Genomic DNA, 16,596 nt, shown 5'->3' with positions numbered 1-16,596 from the left:
GCCACAGAATGAAAAGGAGCGCCCTTACGCCTCTCGTTCTCCTCGGCGCTGTCCGAGCTTTCTTCCCGGGGCTGCATGCCCATGGGGCTGGAGGACGAGCTGGAGGACTCCGAGGAACTGCCTTCGCGGGGGGGCGTGGTGGAGACCGTCTGATCCACGTCCACGTGCAGTTCTTGGGGGGGGGGGAGGAGAAGCAGAAATCCGCATCAGAAATGAGACGGCGAGGGCTGTGATTAAGCGAGCTGCTTTCTAAGGGAAGTCACAGATTTGAGCAAAGGGACAAAAGAAAACCAAAAAAGAGCCTTATTTGGGATCACTCGGCTCTGGCTTTACCCCCCCACCCCCCACCCCCCAAAGAGGCAGATGAGGAAAGGCTCCAAACAGCCCTAACGGGAGATATGGACTCATCTGACACGGGGGGCCCCTTTACCTGTGGCATGGTTCCCACGAATGTTCTGTATGGGGTTGATGTGAGTGGTGGGAGGAACTCTGGCCACCCCAGAGCTGACGGATGGGGAGGGGGCTGGGTTCATGGTCCGCTTCTCTGACTTTTCTCTGCCGTTAAGAAAAGGTTGAGAAAAGACTTGAATATGGCCGTCGTGTCTTCTAGCCAGACTGCAATTTTTCAGATGTGTATCCATGGCTAACCCCTTTCCCAACACCAGTGAACGGGTGCTTTTTCTGTGAGATGAGGTCATCCAGAGCTAGTACAGGTACAGATCCTTCAGAGAGCGATCCAGAGTTGCAATGAGCCTGAACAGAAGGAACTTCTGATGGGTCCTCGTAGTTCTAGCCATGACTCCCAACCCGGGTGCATGGGGCCTGGCTCACTATTATGGGCGACACTGCAGTCATGTCACCCCGATTTTCAGTGTTCCCCGCTGGCTTCCCACTGAGTCAGAAGTTGCGGTCACATGATATCCTCACTGGACAATGGCAACCGGATGGCCAGCATCACCATCAACAAATGCTTTACAACTGTGTTCCTTAGTGACAGCACTGCCTTCGTAAGTTGAGGAGTACCTGTATTGGCCACGGAACATTCTGGAACGGAAAATGAATGCCACTCCCCCCTTCCCCGCCTCAAAATCCAACATCAAATCTGTCCCAGTTCTTTTTTAAGAACGTACAATATGTTCGTAAGTTGTTGAGAATGATGTCTTTAAAAAACAAATTTCTTTAGTATCAGTTACAAATCACCCTGCTTGTGTTTCTGCAGCTGATACTTACTTTTCCAATTCTAGCTGGGTCTTGAGTTTCTTCTTTGCTCCCATGGTGAGTGTTTCAAACTTATTAAGATCTTCTTCAGTGAGGCTCAGGAACTTGTGGAGAAAGACAAATAATCAGCACGTTTTCTAAACGTAAAAGTATTTGTCAAATTGAGAATACCAAGGCAGGCATAATGAACTGGGGTATATTCCAATAAAAGAGAGAAAAATATTAAAACTCAGCCTTGCACTAAATTCAATTTATAGCTAAAGGTGTACCAAAATACTCAGATTAAAAACCTACTAGAAGATGCCCATTAGAGCTGCTCTGGGTTTAAAGTGGAATAATTCACCTCCACCAGAGGGCACCCTGCTATCGTTTTTAAATCAGGATACGATGGTCGTAGCTTTACAACATCCTCCTGCAAAGAAGTACCACATTTTAACTACTTCTTACTAAGCCATTTTAAAAGTAGCATTCCTCTAAGTAAAGCCTGCACTGGCTCAGCTCTTTCTCAGATTATTGAGCGATTCTGCTCGCTAGAAATACAATTTGTGAATTGTGAAACTGAAAGAAGAAGGGCAGGGCAGGAAGGATTGGGAAAGGAAGGGAAGAGGAAAAATAGAAACAGAAAAAACACTATATTCTTCTGCTGAGGCCTGCATCATACCTTCTCCATTGTCAACTGTTTAAAAACCGGATAGTATTTGTGCAACCGCAGCTTTCGCAGCCAATCTAAAATTCCGTTTTGCTCCTGGGCCTGTGGGTTTTGTGGACTCGGAGCCATTAAAACAGGGGAAGAGTTTTCTATCTGGCTGCGGCTACATGCTAACGTGGGCCCGGCCCCACCTGAATGAGAGCAGTGAGAGAGGGAAACGGCTGTTGCGGCTGGATGGGGCAGGTGATGCTGAAGACTGTTCTGGGCGGCCTGGACACCTGCAACCCCACAGATGGGCCTGTAAGAAAGGAAAGCCAGATAGGAATGAATCATCCCCTAGGAAGTAATGGAACCACGGATAATCCTCGAATTATGATCTTAATTGAGCCCCTGCAATTACTGCCATGAGTCGCGACCATCGCAAAGCAGGCCATGGGACTGAACCTGATCTTATGACCTTTTTTGCAATGCCATAAAGTGAATGATGAGGTTGCTAAGCGAACCCATTGCTCACTAGGGGGGGGGTGTTTTTTGCTGGAAACTGGAATAAAAGCCAGCAAAAAAATGAAAATACCTCAGCAGGGCAGGGCAGGGAGCCTTGCTCAAATGAGGACGACGATGTAACGTGAGCAATAGGAAGGTCTCGTGTGAATACAAAGCATGTAATTCATGAAAACGAGAAGGCTGTCTGGGAATTAGCCAAAGCCATTTCCCCTAATTGCACAGGAAGCGGAACTACATTTCAGTTTTTCTGTATTTTACCCACTCCCTAAATTCACCTCACCTTCCAGAAGCACCCAGCGTCGTACCCACTTTGTAAAGGGAAGAATTGCCGGGACCTAAAAACAAGGATATCACAGTATTTAGAGTTATTATTTGGCTAAGTCTTTTATTTACATATACATATACATATACAGAAATTATACACACACACACACACACACACACATTTTGGGAAGGTTGAGGTGGCGTTTGCTCTTTAAACTCACTTGAACTCTGATATTGTGGGGAGTGACATGAAGTGCTGAAAAATTTCTTGACGTGGTCATTTTTCCAAATGTGGGACGGTAAAGATGCCAAATACCTGCAAAATTATTGTAAAAGATGATATTTTCCTAACTTCAGGCAAAACAAAACTAAGACTGCAAAAGCTGTCAAAAATGAAGTCACACTGCAGAGAACTCATTAGGAAATTACAAATACATGAAGTATTTAAGTCATTGAAGAGAAATCTGGGGACAGATTCATGAAACAGCCACAATCCTCCCTTTGTGTGAGTTAAATCTGCCAAGACAATCAATTTAGAATTACAGGTAGACCTCAACTTATGACCATTTGTTCAATGACCGTTATAAGGGCACTGAAAAAAGTCACTTATGGCTTTTCCTCACATTTGGAACTGTCACAGTGTCAAGAGGTAAAGTTGGAATCTCTTAACGACCCGGGATTCGCTTAACAGCATCACTTAGGGACAGAGGTTCCAGCAGCCCCAGTTGTGGTCATAAATCGAGGTCTAATTATAACTGGTCGGAGTAGAACCTTCTTGCCCATTATATTTCATGTAAGCAAATAACACTGCTCATGTAATTTAATTAATTGCTTCTGCCAGCCATACAGGAGTTTCAACAGTTTCGACTCTGGGTTTCTGCTGATGCCCTACTATTATTTTTTTAAAGCGGATTTGGCTTACCAGATGCAACTGGCCCTTAAGGTTGATTTTTTTCTGCCAAATTTATTCATTTTTCTCATCACTCTACCCACAATACCTCTTTTTAAGTTCTTTGCAACAGCTTCCTGTCTGTTCCCAAATCTGGTACAAGCTTCTGAAAAATCAGAGGCCTCTTTAGATGGGAGCCACACATACAAGTGCAGTAGGTTAATTAAATAAATAAAACGTTTCAGAGTGATCGGTCCTGTGATTCTCACTTGTCTGGCTCTTATCAGCTTCAATCATGTCAAAGCCTTCTTGTTTCCTGAAATAATCCACTTTTTCCCTCTTCTTTCACTCTTCCCATCTGAAGTTGTCCCTCCAAGCTGTTTTTCTTACTTTTATTCCCTTTTCAAAGCTTGCTTTATTTGAGAAACCTCTCAAGTAACCCTAGAGTGCATGTATTTTTGTCATTTTGCCAAAGCAACTGCAATTAAAACAATGGTAGTAGCCTCTCAAAGGGAAGACCTATTAAAGCCGATCCTGCACAGTGCTAATTAGGAAGATGGACCTGGGCCTGAAATTATGCACTTCCAAGGAACCAACAGCCCCCCTACGCCCGCCCCCCCCCCCACAGCTCCCCCAAACAGACTGCATGAATTCCTACAGAGTAGAATTGTGTGAGGACTCTTGTGGTACAGAATAACAGAACTGGGCACTGTAATGAAAGCAGGATGTGAGAGCCAGAAGGTAGATGGGCCATACGAGAATCTAAGCATGGTTTCATAATTTGTGCTAAGAAACTATACTAAGTAACCGCAACCAAAGCAAGTGATGAAGCAACAGCAATTAAATAAGAGTTATTACTTAATGAGTTAAATTCATTAACTGAACAATAAAATAATAACTGAAAGTCACACACCCGCACGCAGACAAATTTCAGAAACAAGTTCAAAGTATACCTAAGGTCTGATTCCAAGTCCATATGGCTTCTTTCTAAGTAAAATGAATCTGGACCAGCTAGAAAAGGAATGAATTTCTCCAAATTTTCTTCTGGACACAACTGACCTAACTAAGAAAGAAAACATTGTTTTTATGATTGGTATTGTACTGTATTGCTGTCGGCTGCTGCTCAGAATCAAGCAGCACATGGATTATTTAAAATATTCAATATAAAATTGACATATAGCATGCAAAAAGTAATCTTATTAATTCTGCTTTTTTAAAAAAAGCTGAATGAATGAATGAATGAATGAATATTTTAAAGGACTCAGGGCGGTGAACAGGCAGATAAAATACCGATACACACAATAGTTAAAAACATCCCTTAAAAAACTAATTTAAATTTGCCCAAATGTTAAAATAACATACTCCCCCATAAAATTACAAAACTTTAAAAACCCATCAAATTCAATTAAAATTTAAAGGTAAAAATCAAGCTAGTCCAGCCATACGAAATAAGTTTTAAGTTCACGGCGAAAGGTCCTAAGGTCAGGTAGTTGTCGAAGTCCGAGGGGAAGTTCGTTCCACAGGGTCGGAGCCCCCACAGAGAAGGCCCTCCCCCTGGGGGCCGCCAGTCAACACTGTTTGGCTGACGGCACCCTGAGGAGGCCCTCTCTGTGGGAACGTACCGGACGATGGGAGATAGAGGCCGGCAGTAGACGGTCCCGTAGATAGCCCGGTCCTAAGCCATGGAGCGCTTTAAAGGTGGTAACCAATACCTTGAAGCGCACCCGGAAAACAACAGGTAGCCAGTGCAGTCTGCGCAGGATAGGTGTTATGTGGGAGCTCCGAGACGCTCCCTCAATAACCCGCGCAGCCGCGTTCTGAACTAGCTGAAGTCTCCAGGTGCTCTTCAAGGGGAGCTCCATGTAGAGAGCATTGCAGTAGTCCAGGCGAGAGGTAACGAGAGCATGAGTGACTGTGCATAAGGCATCCCGGTCCAGGAAGGGACGCAACTGGCGGATCAGGCGAACCTGATAAAAAGCTCTCCTGGAGACGATTGCCAAATGATCTTCAAAGGACAACCGACCATCCAGGAGCACGCCCAAGTTGCGTACCTTCTCCATCGGGGCCAATGACTCACCCCCAACAGACAGCCGCATCTGCAGCTGACTGTACCGAGGTGCCAGCATCCACAGCCACTCCGTCTTGGAGGGATTAAGTTTGAGCCTGCAAGATACAGCATATTATGAACTTCCAAGTGTACCTTAAAAGCACCAGTTGTACAAAACGATTTTACCTTTGAAATGAAATCAGTCACTTCGGCCGAAGACTTTGTTACCACTGTCACTGAGGAATCAGACCATAAGACCTAAGAAAACGAAAAAGAACCCTTTGGTCACCTTCATCAAGCAACTTTAGAATGGAGCGTCGGATGGATGGGGCTGGCCCACGTACAATGGGGCAATTCTGCCTGCGTTTCTGAAGGTTACAATGTTTTCTCCAAACAATTCCACTGGCATGAGGCTTTTATCCCACCACCGCACAAAGCAAACCTGGCTGGCTTGGGTTTGTTAATCGGCACCTGCTTTTCTGTACAACATGCATTCAGTGTGGAACGTTCATTTTAAAAACCTGGCAATGGCCAGGCCTCTCACAGGTGCCGTGTAAAAATTAACATAGTGGGGTATTCACCGTGGGTGGCTCAGGCTGTAAGACAGCCTGTTATTAAAACACAGCTGCTTGCAATTACTGCAGGTTCAAGTCCCACCAGGCCCAAGGTTGACTCAGCCTTCCATCCTTTATAAGGTAGGTAAAATGAGGACCCAGATTGCTGGGGGGGCAATAAGTTGACTTTGTATATAAATATACAAATAGGATGAGACTATTGCCTTACACAATGTAAGCTGCCCTGAGTCTCCGGAGAAGGGCGGGATATAAATTCAAATAAAAAATAATAATAATAATAATAAAAAAAAATTCTACAGCAACCTTGAATGATAATATCCTTGTTTTCTTCATCAATTTTTATAGTACTGTAATCAAAAGATGGTGGGCAACATGTCCATTTATTGCTCTCTTGTATATATTTATTACACCTGATCCAAGATCAAAACTACAAAACTGTTCTTCAAATTAACAAAATGTACTTTAGAAGCACATTTGATCTGGTATTGGTAAGACAGGCCATTTTGGTAGTCCTCAATTTACAACCATTCGTTGAGCACCTGTTCAGAGTTATAATGGCACTGAAAAATTGTGATGCATGACTGATCCTCACTTACAGCATCCCCATGATCATACAGCATCCTGGGGTCATGTGACAGCAATCGGTAACCTTCCCAACTGGCTTCCTGTACGCAAAGTCAGCAGGGGAAACCAGGTACTCTTAATGGCCATGTGATTCACTTAACAATCGCAGTGATTTGCTTAACAACCATGGCAAAAAAAGGTCGTAAAATCAGGCATGACTCACTTAAAATAACTGCTTGGCAATGGAAATTCTGGTCCCAGTTGTGATTGCTGAGGACTACTTGTATATTGCCCTAAGCCTAATCCTTTTCAAAGCTGGCACATGGGCATTTGGTGTATTCCAGACTATCAGGAGATGACACAAGTTCCTGAGCTCTGTGTGTGTGTGTGTGTGTGTGTGTGTGTGTGTGTGTGTGTGAGAGAGAGAGAGAGAGGGGATGTACCAAACCCCCTAAATCTGCATCCTTTTCTTCCTGCAGGTTCCTGCAGCTATCTGAGAGCACCTCTTGAAAGTCCATAGAAGCTGAGCGATTTAACTGAATTCACATGTACTTATATCACCAGACACAGGTGAACCCAATGTGTGTTTTGCACGTATTGTATCTGGAGGCTTTGGGGACAGGTGGGGAAATACGGCCACTATCCTTTTGAAAAACAAGCAGGGATGAACAGGATGTTTCCACACTATATGAACCACCAAAATGCATGCATTTTTCCAGCCCTGAGGATACTGCCAAAAGCACTGATGGGAGGAAAGAGTTTCAAAATACATTACGTAATTCAGGAATTTCCTTTTTCCAGCCCTTGCTTAACTTAAGCTAAGAAACAGAAATGGGCAGACAGCGTCGATTCTTCCTGGGGTTTTGTTGATTTCTTTTGATTTCCCTGGCACGCTCCCTCTCTCTCTCTCTCTCACTCTCTCTCTCTCTCTCTCTCTCTCTCTCTCTCACTCTCTCTCTCTCTCACACACACACACACAGATGAAGCATGCAGGGGGAATAGCAGCACTTCTGGATGCATTTAATGTGGTTCCATTTATGTGACTTTCTGCTTGATTGTTTGGATATTTGCAAGGAAGAAAAGTGCCCTCAAAATCTGATCAGAACTCCATGGTTTAGGATAATGTCCCAAGTAATGGCATGCTGTAATACTGACCTATTCATTAGCCCATCCCCCCACCCCCAGTTTCTGTTAGCTTTCATAATATTCATGTTATTTATGTGTCCGTCTGCAGTAAGGTAGTTCTGCACAGAAGTTCAGGGGCAACTTTTCTTCGGAAATCTACTTCTGCAGATTGAATTAAAGCTCAGCGTGCACACCTTTCCTTCTTTTAAACTCTCAGACTAGGGTGGCCAGTTGGTGCATGTCTTGCCCTCGGGCTGGACTCTCAGGGGATGGAATGTATAGTCTAAATATATCAAAACAAAACCACAGGAATTATGGGACTTTCCTTATCCTGTGAACGGAGCTGAATTATCATATTGTGCCATTTTTAGTTTTAGATCTTCAAAATCGGAGTACCTTAATTTTGGGGGAGGAACAAAAAGGAAAAAAAAGAATTCTGCCTCTGCCTACCAGGATCAGGCTCGGCGGTGTCCTCACTTCCATTCGGATTTTGATAACGAGTAGCACAGATCTTTTTATCAGTTTAAAACAAATCCTATCACTCTATTTAGCTGGAGTGGGTTGGGTGGGGTGGGGGATGATTTTCATGGGGGCAGAAGAGTGACTTGGCACTGAAGGCTCCACTCTCGGGACACCCCCGTCTTCTTGCCTATTGCTGTAGGTGTTGAAAGCCTGGCATTCGCACAGCAAGACCCCATGGAGACGCAGCACTTCAGTCCTCCTGGACGCTGCCAGGCTTCCAGGCAAGCCCCATGCGCCTTTGCTGCCTTGGTTGGAGCCTGATTCTGGAAGCAGCCCAAGGAAGCGCGGAGGTTGGGACTTGGTTGGAAAAGCAGGCGCTGCACAGGGGGCATAAGGCAAGGTGCTGCCACCCAAAAACAATCTCTGCTGCCTGAAGTGTGCGGAGGCAAAGAAGGAAGAAGAGCTGCTTCTCCTGCAGTCGCTCGCCCCCCCCCCCCGTTCTTGCGCCTTTCCTTGCACCTACATTCCTCTCTCCTCAGCCACCTTCTCCTCCCAATTGGTCTTCATGCCCAGAGAGGCTCCATTCACAGTTGAGGTTGGTTCACCCCCTTGCTCTCTTAACTGAACTACACTAAGCAGCTGGAGGGCAGCGGCATGAAGGAGAAATGTCTCAGCTCTCCACAGCCGTTTGGTGTTTTGACCACTTGAAATGGATCAGCGCTGCCTCCGCAGTGGCCGGCTGCTGCTTTCTCCCAGAATCATTTATCAACAAGTCAAAAAGGCAGTGCAGTTCAGTTTAAGACCCCAGGGGAAGGGTGCGCAACTTGGGCATTCTCCTGGACGATCGGCTATCCCTAGAGGAGCACCTGACGGCCGTCGCCAGGGGAGCATTTTATCAGGTTTGCCTGATACGCCAGTTGCGCCCCTTTCTTGACCGGGACTCTCTACGCATGGTCACTCACGCCCTTGTTACCTCTCGCTTGGACTGTTGCAATGGTCTCTACATGGGGCTCCCCTTGAAGAGCACCGGGAGGCTCCAGCTAGTCCAGAATGCGGCTGCGCGGGTAATAGTGGGAGCACCACGTTGCTCCCATATAACACCTATCCTGCGTGGCCTGCACTGGCTGCCGGTAGCCTTCCGCGTGCAATTCAAGGTGTTAGTGCTCACCTTTAAAGCGCTCCATGGCTTAGGACCGGGCTATTTACGAGACCGCCTTCTGCCACCAATAGCCTCCCAACGACCTGTGCGCTCCCACAGAGTGGGCCTGCTCCGGGTGCCATCAGCCAAACAGTGTCGGCTGGTGGCCCCCAGGGGGAGAGCCTTCTCTGTGGCAGCACCGACCCTATGGAATGAGTTACCTCCAGGGCTGCGTCAACTTCCTGACCTCCGAACCTTCAAACGGGAACTGAAGACTCTATTATTTAATCGGATGGGACTAGCCTAAGTATTTTAATTTAAATTTAACATAATTTTAATTTAATTTTAATGTATTAATCTATTTATAATTTTAAATTTTAAGGGTTTTTATCCGGTTTGACCGTTTTAGTAAATTTGGCCTGTTAAATATTTCGTTTTAAATGTATTTTAAATCTGGGATTTTTGTGTTTTTATGTGTTTTAAATAAGGCTGTACACCGCCCTGAGTCCTTCAGGAGAAGGGCGGTATAAAAATTTAATTAATAAATAAATAAGAAATAAATAAGAAAGCATGGGGAGGAGGGACCAACTTCGACCTTCTTCCAGTAACAGGAGTGTGTGTCTTCTCAACGTGCCCAGGCAGCGAGCTACCTAGCCTTACATCTCTCGCACAGAAACACCCACTTTGCAAGAGCATCACCTCCATGCATCGTGTTTTCTGGCGTTTTCCTCCCCGATGCAATTCGCAGAGCTGTGCGCCCTCATGAAAACACAGTGGCGGCACTTTTCAGTGGATTCCAAGCAGCACCCTAACCATTTCTGCCGCCCATCTCCCAGCGTGCAGAGACCGAAAATGCAGTGCTCATTTTTGACTGTGAGGATTCCCACCACCGGAAATTGCCAGAAAATGCGACGTGCGGAGGCCAACAACCTCCAAAGGATGGGGGCCAGCAGGTGGGTGGGGCTACATTCGGACTATAAAACGCACCCAGATTTTCACCCTCTTTTTGGGGGTAAAAAGGTGCATCTTATACTCTGAAAAATACAGTAATTTTGGAATCGGAGATAATGTAAAATTGAATATAGTATGTTTTGGGGGCAAACAATTATTTTAAAGAAAGCATTCTGAATGTTCCACATCTGGTTCCCTTCATCTGACTTGTATTTCCTTGTAAATCTTTGATACTCACCTCAAAAGAATATTCAACAATCCTATCATTCTTCTTGTGTGATAATCCCTTTAATTCCACCTTTTCAACGCTCACTGTTAAAAAAAGAAATACATGTTACATATGGAAGAGCCACAGGCCTATTTTCTTTGTTTCAAAAGCAGAGAGGGCTGCAGGCATCCGCGATTACTCCTACTGGCCCACATCTGGATGGCAAATCCCATCCACAATGCCTGGATGCTTCTTGTTAATGCCACATGGGAATAAGTACAAGCAACCCAAAGTCATGGAACCAGGTTTACCGAGGTGTCTATGGAGATTCTCAATCGTCCAGGTCATGGTTGTCCCAAAGGCAGGACAGCTGGACTGTCTTGGTTTTTTCCTTTGAAAACAAAAAAAGGCTGCTTGGATGAGAACCAAAAAATTTTCAAAGAAAAGAAATCTAGACAGTCCAGGTACCTTTTGGAAAAAGCACTTTTGGGACAGGTTCATCAAGTGTTTGAATTTGAATGGCGAGTTCTAGCTTCAAAAACCAAGATGGCTCCTATATCATACACAACATGAAACAATACATTTGCTAACTGTACTGCCAGCTCTCCTTCTCAGCTGCTTTGGGAAAGAAGACCCAACCAGCAGAGCAGATCAGCAAGGGAGCCACCTCCAGATCCGAGAGGTCCCCAGCGCTGATGATAAAGCCAGGTCTTGAGGGACTTCAGGAGAACGAGAGGTGGAGGTGACCTCACTTGGGGTGGGGTGGAGTGGAGAATGTTCCGTAAGGCAGGTGCCATGGCAGCAAAGGCAGACCTCCTTAGCCCTGCCAACTTAATTTCTTAACAGATGGGACCCACAGCATGCCTCTTTTGCCAGATCTGATGGGCTAAGTATTTTTTAGGCAGGCAACACACACATGCCAAAGTCAGTGCCTTAAAGGTTTTTAATGTGTATAAAATGCTCATCTTTGAAATAAGAGTTGATTATCTCCTAGAGCAAGAATTTTTAACATTTGCTGGATAACATGCCAGCAGCTAAAAAGAACATGTTTAAAAATACCCATGTGTGTATACTGAATATTAATCTCGCTTGGAAAAGCTAACATTGTTTAAAAGCACTTTTCTGAACTAACATTCCCGTTATGTTCTTTTTCACTTGTCTCAAAACACATTTTCTCCCTATGTGGTAAATTAACAGTTTTTAAACCTTTAAAGTTCCTATTTATTCTACTTTTCTGCAGAAAAATCACATGAACTGAATCCAGTTGAAGCATCAACTGGATTAATGCTTACATTTGTGTCATAATTAAATGTTCTTAATGTTGTTTTTCATCTTTTAATTCATAGGAGGTAAGTTTCCACCTAAATCTTTATCAGAAATTGAACTAATAGGAAAACAGATCATGCCCTCAGTAAGCCTCAGCATCTTAGAAGTGCTGTAAATGTTAGATAATCACATCACAGGCACACTAATACCAAGAAAGAATTGAATAGTTTTAAAAGAATATAGAAGAATTGTTTGATTGATATCTTAAAATAGCTGCTTAATTGAGAAAAAGAGAAATCTATCCATATTAATAACACACACACACACACATATATATATGGGAAAAACTAGGGGCAATTTTGAGTGTTCGGTAGCTCAGAATTGTTCCTAGCCAAGGTAAACTAGTGAACAGGCAAAGAGATAACACTTTTAGATAGGGGTGAAATGCTCCCGGTTCGGACCGGATCGCCTGATCCGATAGCAATGGCAGTGGGTGGTTCAGAGAACCGGTAGCAAAAATCCCTGCCCCCCCCCCACGCCCCAGCTGAGTCGCACAATCATCAGAGGTTGTTTTTTTTTAACTTTTAAAAGCATTTTTCCTTCGGCCGAAAAAATGCTTTTAAAAGTAAAAAAAAAAAGCCATTCCATAGGAATGGCAAAAGGGGGTTAATAACTTTGTATGGATGGGCAAAAAACCAAGAATAAAATTAAAAATAATGCAGGACACAAGGGAAAGGGGGGGTCTTAAAATGCCTAATTTAAAATTGTAACATGAAGCAGTTGTCTTATCATTAATTACTGATTGGATTAATTTAACTGAGGAAAGAGTTTTGAATATAGAAGGTTATGGTTTGTTATATGGGTGGCATGCCTATTTATTATATGATAAGAAAGTAGATAAAATATTTAAAAATAATATAATTAGAAATGCATTATTTATTTATTTTATTTATTTTATTTTATTTAATTTTTATACCGCCCTTCTCCCGAAGGACTCAGGGCGGTGTACAGGCATAATAAAAACCAGCAATACAATATACAAATTTAAAATCCCATTTAAAAAACTTATTTAAATTAGCCCAATGATTAAAATTTACTCTACTAAAACCCCATTTAAAATTAATAAATTTAAAATTTAAAATCCCAATTTAAGCCAGCCCCGCGCGGATAAAAAGGTGAGTCTTGAGTTCGCGACGAAATGTCCGAAGGTCAGGAATTTGGCGTAAGCCCGGGGGAAGCTCGTTCCAGAGTGTGGGAGCCCCCACAGAGAAGGCCCTTCCTGGGGCCGCCAGCCGACATTGTTTGGCGGACGGCACCTGAGAAGTCCCTCTCTGTGGGAGCGACGGTCGGTGGGAGGCGTATGGTAACAGCAGGCGGTCCCGTAAGTACCCAGGTCCTAAGCCATGGGCGCTTTAAAGGTCATAACCAACACCTTAAAGTGCACCCGAAGGCCACAGGCAGCCAGTGCAGTCTGCGCAGGAGGCGGTGTTACATGGGAGCTACGTGTAGCTCCTCTATCACCAGCGCAGCTGCATTCTGGACTAACTGAAGCCTCCGGCGCACTTCAGGGGAGCCCCATGTGAGAGCATTACAGTAATCCAAGCGAGAGGTAACGAGCGCATGAGTGACCGTGCATAAGGCATCCCGATCAAGGAAGGCGCAACTGCGGACCAGGCGAACCTGGTGGAAGGCCCTCCTGAGACGGCCGTCAAATGATCTTCAAACGACAGCCGATCATCCAGAAGGACACCCAAGTTGCGCACCCTATCCTTTGGGGCCAGTAACTGCCACCAACAGCCAGCCGCGGCTGCAGCTGACTGAATCGGGTGCCGGCATCCACAGCCACTCCGTCTTGGAGGATTAAGCTTGAGCCTGTTTCTCCCCATCCAGACCCGTACAGCCTCCAAACACGGGACAGCACTTCAACAGCTTCATTGGGGTGGTCCGGGTGGAAAGTACAGCTGAGTGTCATCAGCGTACTGCTGGTATCTCACCCGAAACCACTGATGATCTCACCCAGCGGCTTCATGTAGATGTTGAACAGCAGGCGAGAGAATCGACCCCTGAGGGACCCCACAAGTGAGGCCCCTCGCGGTGACCTCTGCCCCCTGTCAACACCGTCTGCGACGGTCGGAGAGATAGGAGGAGAACCACCGATATCGGTGCCTCCACTCCCAATCCCTCCAACCGGCGCAGCAGGATACCATGATCGATGGTATCGACGCCGCTGAGAGGTCTAATAGGACCAGGGCAGAGGAATATCCCTTGTCCCTGGCCCTCCAGAGATCATCCACCAATGCGACCAAAGCTGTCTCCGTGCTGTATCCGGGTCGGAAGCGGACTGGAGCAGGTCTAGATAGACATCTTCATCCAGGTGTTGGGGCAGCTGTCGCGCCACGGCACTCTCTACAACCTTCGCAACAAAGCGAAGGTTGGAGACTGACGATAATTAGCCAAAATAGCTGGGTCCAAAGAGGGCTTCTTAAGGAGGGTCTCACCACCGCCTCTTTCAAGGCGGCAGGAAAACCCCATCCAACAAAGCGTTGATAATCCTCTGGAGCCAGCCTCGTGTCACCGCCTGAGTGGCCAGTACCAGCCAGGAAGGGCACGGGTCCAGTAAACATGTCGTGCCGTGAAGCCTCCCCAACAACCTGTCCACGTCCTCGGGAGCCACAGGGTCAAACTCATCCCAAATGTGCTCAACAAGACGTGCCTCCTCTCCCTCGCTTGGATCATCCCAAATTCGGTCCAGACCGTCCCTCAGCTGAGCGATTTTATCGTATAGATAACCACTAAACTCCTCAGCTCGTCCCTGCAAAGGGTCATCCCGCACCTCCTGATGTAGGAGAGAGCGGGTCACCCGAAACAGGGCGGCCGGGCGGTTATCTGCCGACGCAATGAGGGTGGAGGCGTAGGAGCCTCGCTTCCCTCATTGCCACTAGGTAGGTCCTAGTATAGGTCCTAACTAGTGTCCGATCAACCGGGCGACTGGACCTCCAGGTGCTCTCTAGGCGTCTTCTCCGGCGTTTCATCTCCCTCAGCCCCTCGGAGAACCAAGGGGCGGACGAGATCTCGCGGGTCAGAGGCCGCAAAGGCGCGACACGGTCCAGGGCCCCGCCGCTGCCTGCTCCCAGGCCACGACCAGTTCCTCAGTCGTGCCGTGGGCCAGATCCTCAGGAATGGCCCAAGCTCCGTCTGGAACCTCTCAGGGTCCATCAGGCGCCTGGGACGGAACCACCGTATAGGTTCCGTCTCCCTGCGTGGTGAATAGCGGTTCGAAGTCTAGGCGAAGGAGAAAATGATCCGACCATGACATTGGTTCTGTTACTAAATCATCTAATACCAGATCATTTAACCACTGTCCAGAGATAAAAATCATATCTAGCATGCCTCCCCCTGTGTGCGTAGGGCCATCATTTACTCGAATCAGGTCCAAGGCCGTCATGGAAGCCTGGAACTCCCGAGCTGCCGTTGATGACAGGCCAACCGATGGCAAGTTGAAATCCCCCATAACTATAAGTTTGGGGGTCTCAACCGCCACGGCAGCCAGTACCTCCAACAGCTCGGGCAGGGCTGTGGTCACGCAGCAAGGAGCCAGGTACGCGATCACCAAGCCCAGCTGATTCCTATAGCCCCAGCGCACACAGAGGGATTCGCAGCCAGCAATCTGAGGAACAGTGGTCTCCCTCGGCTCTAGATCTTCCTTAATAACAACCGCCACCCCCCCACCCCTACCTTGGACTCTCGGCTGATGAAATGCTCGGAAGCCTGGAGGGCACATCTCAACAAGGGGGACCCCCCCCTCAGGGCCCAACCAGGTCTCCGTAATGCCCATGAGGTCCGCGGACCTCCCCTGAATAAGGTCACAAATCAGGGGAGCCTTATTAACCACGGACCGGGCATTACATAGCATCAGCCGAAGGTCCAAGCTCTGAGGATCATGGCCACCCGGGGAACGGGTAGGGACTGAGGGGCCGGAGCACGTGATCGCTCTCAAACTTCGAGCACGTGCCCCCATAACTCGATACGGCCCCTCCCCCTTATTGACCCTTATTGAGGGTCTGGAGGAAATATCAATATAAATTAGATGGAAAGATTCCAATATGGGCAATCCCGAGACACATGATAGAAAATATAAATATATATCAAAAGATGGAGGTAGTTACCTATAAAGAACTTCTTTGTATGGAAAAGGGGGAATTACAATTAAAATCCAGAGAAAAGATGGGGGAAGAAGAGAAAAATTATACATGGTTCCAATATGGACAATTACAAGCTAGATGGAAATTAGATCAAAAAATAGGTGTTAAACAAACTGAGGATAATTTGTTAAAACAAATGAGAGATCAAGGCCAACAGCATATTAAGAGGTTGTATAATGTATTAGTAGAAATAGACTCAGAGACTGAATTGGTTAAGGATTGTATGATTAAGTGGGCACAAAATTTTCAACAACCAATAATGTTGGAAACTTGGGAAAGAATTTGGGTGAGGAATGTTAAATTTAAACAAGCGCAAAATATGAGAGAAAATTTTTATAAGATGTTTTATAGATGGCATTTAGACCCCAAAAAGTTGTCATGTATGTATCCTAATGTACAGGCTAAATGTTGGAGATGCGATTGTGAAGATGCCACTTATTACCATATATGGTGGACTTGTAAAAAAGTTAAAGCATTTTGGATTAAAGTATGGTGGATCATGCAGAATATTTTGAAAAAGAAGATTAAGTTTAC

General features: G+C 45.8%; 1 protein-coding gene across 3 annotated transcripts in view; it reads right to left on the bottom strand.

Annotated features, from left to right (window-relative positions):
• The window catches only part of ZCCHC14 (zinc finger CCHC-type containing 14), a 34,302-nt gene that overhangs the window by 5,878 nt on the left and 11,828 nt on the right, over nucleotides 1–16,596 (bottom strand). For all 3 annotated transcript variants that reach the window (XM_058154859.1, XM_058154860.1, XM_058154862.1), the window contains exons 3-11: nucleotides 10,625–10,698; nucleotides 5,758–5,829; nucleotides 4,478–4,587; nucleotides 2,857–2,951; nucleotides 2,652–2,706; nucleotides 1,880–2,165; nucleotides 1,231–1,322; nucleotides 431–555; nucleotides 29–172 (exon numbers count right to left, since the gene is read on the bottom strand). In XM_058154859.1, the coding sequence (XP_058010842.1) occupies nucleotides 29–172; nucleotides 431–555; nucleotides 1,231–1,322; nucleotides 1,880–2,165; nucleotides 2,652–2,706; nucleotides 2,857–2,951; nucleotides 4,478–4,587; nucleotides 5,758–5,829; nucleotides 10,625–10,698 (1,053 nt within the window). The remainder of the gene's footprint in view (nucleotides 1–28; nucleotides 173–430; nucleotides 556–1,230; nucleotides 1,323–1,879; nucleotides 2,166–2,651; nucleotides 2,707–2,856; nucleotides 2,952–4,477; nucleotides 4,588–5,757; nucleotides 5,830–10,624; nucleotides 10,699–16,596) is intronic.

The sequence above is a fragment of the Ahaetulla prasina genome, chromosome 12, assembly GCF_028640845.1.
Source record: "Ahaetulla prasina isolate Xishuangbanna chromosome 12, ASM2864084v1, whole genome shotgun sequence".
Lineage (NCBI taxonomy): Eukaryota > Metazoa > Chordata > Lepidosauria > Squamata > Colubridae > Ahaetulla > Ahaetulla prasina.
This window is presented reverse-complemented; position numbering and strand designations above follow the sequence as displayed.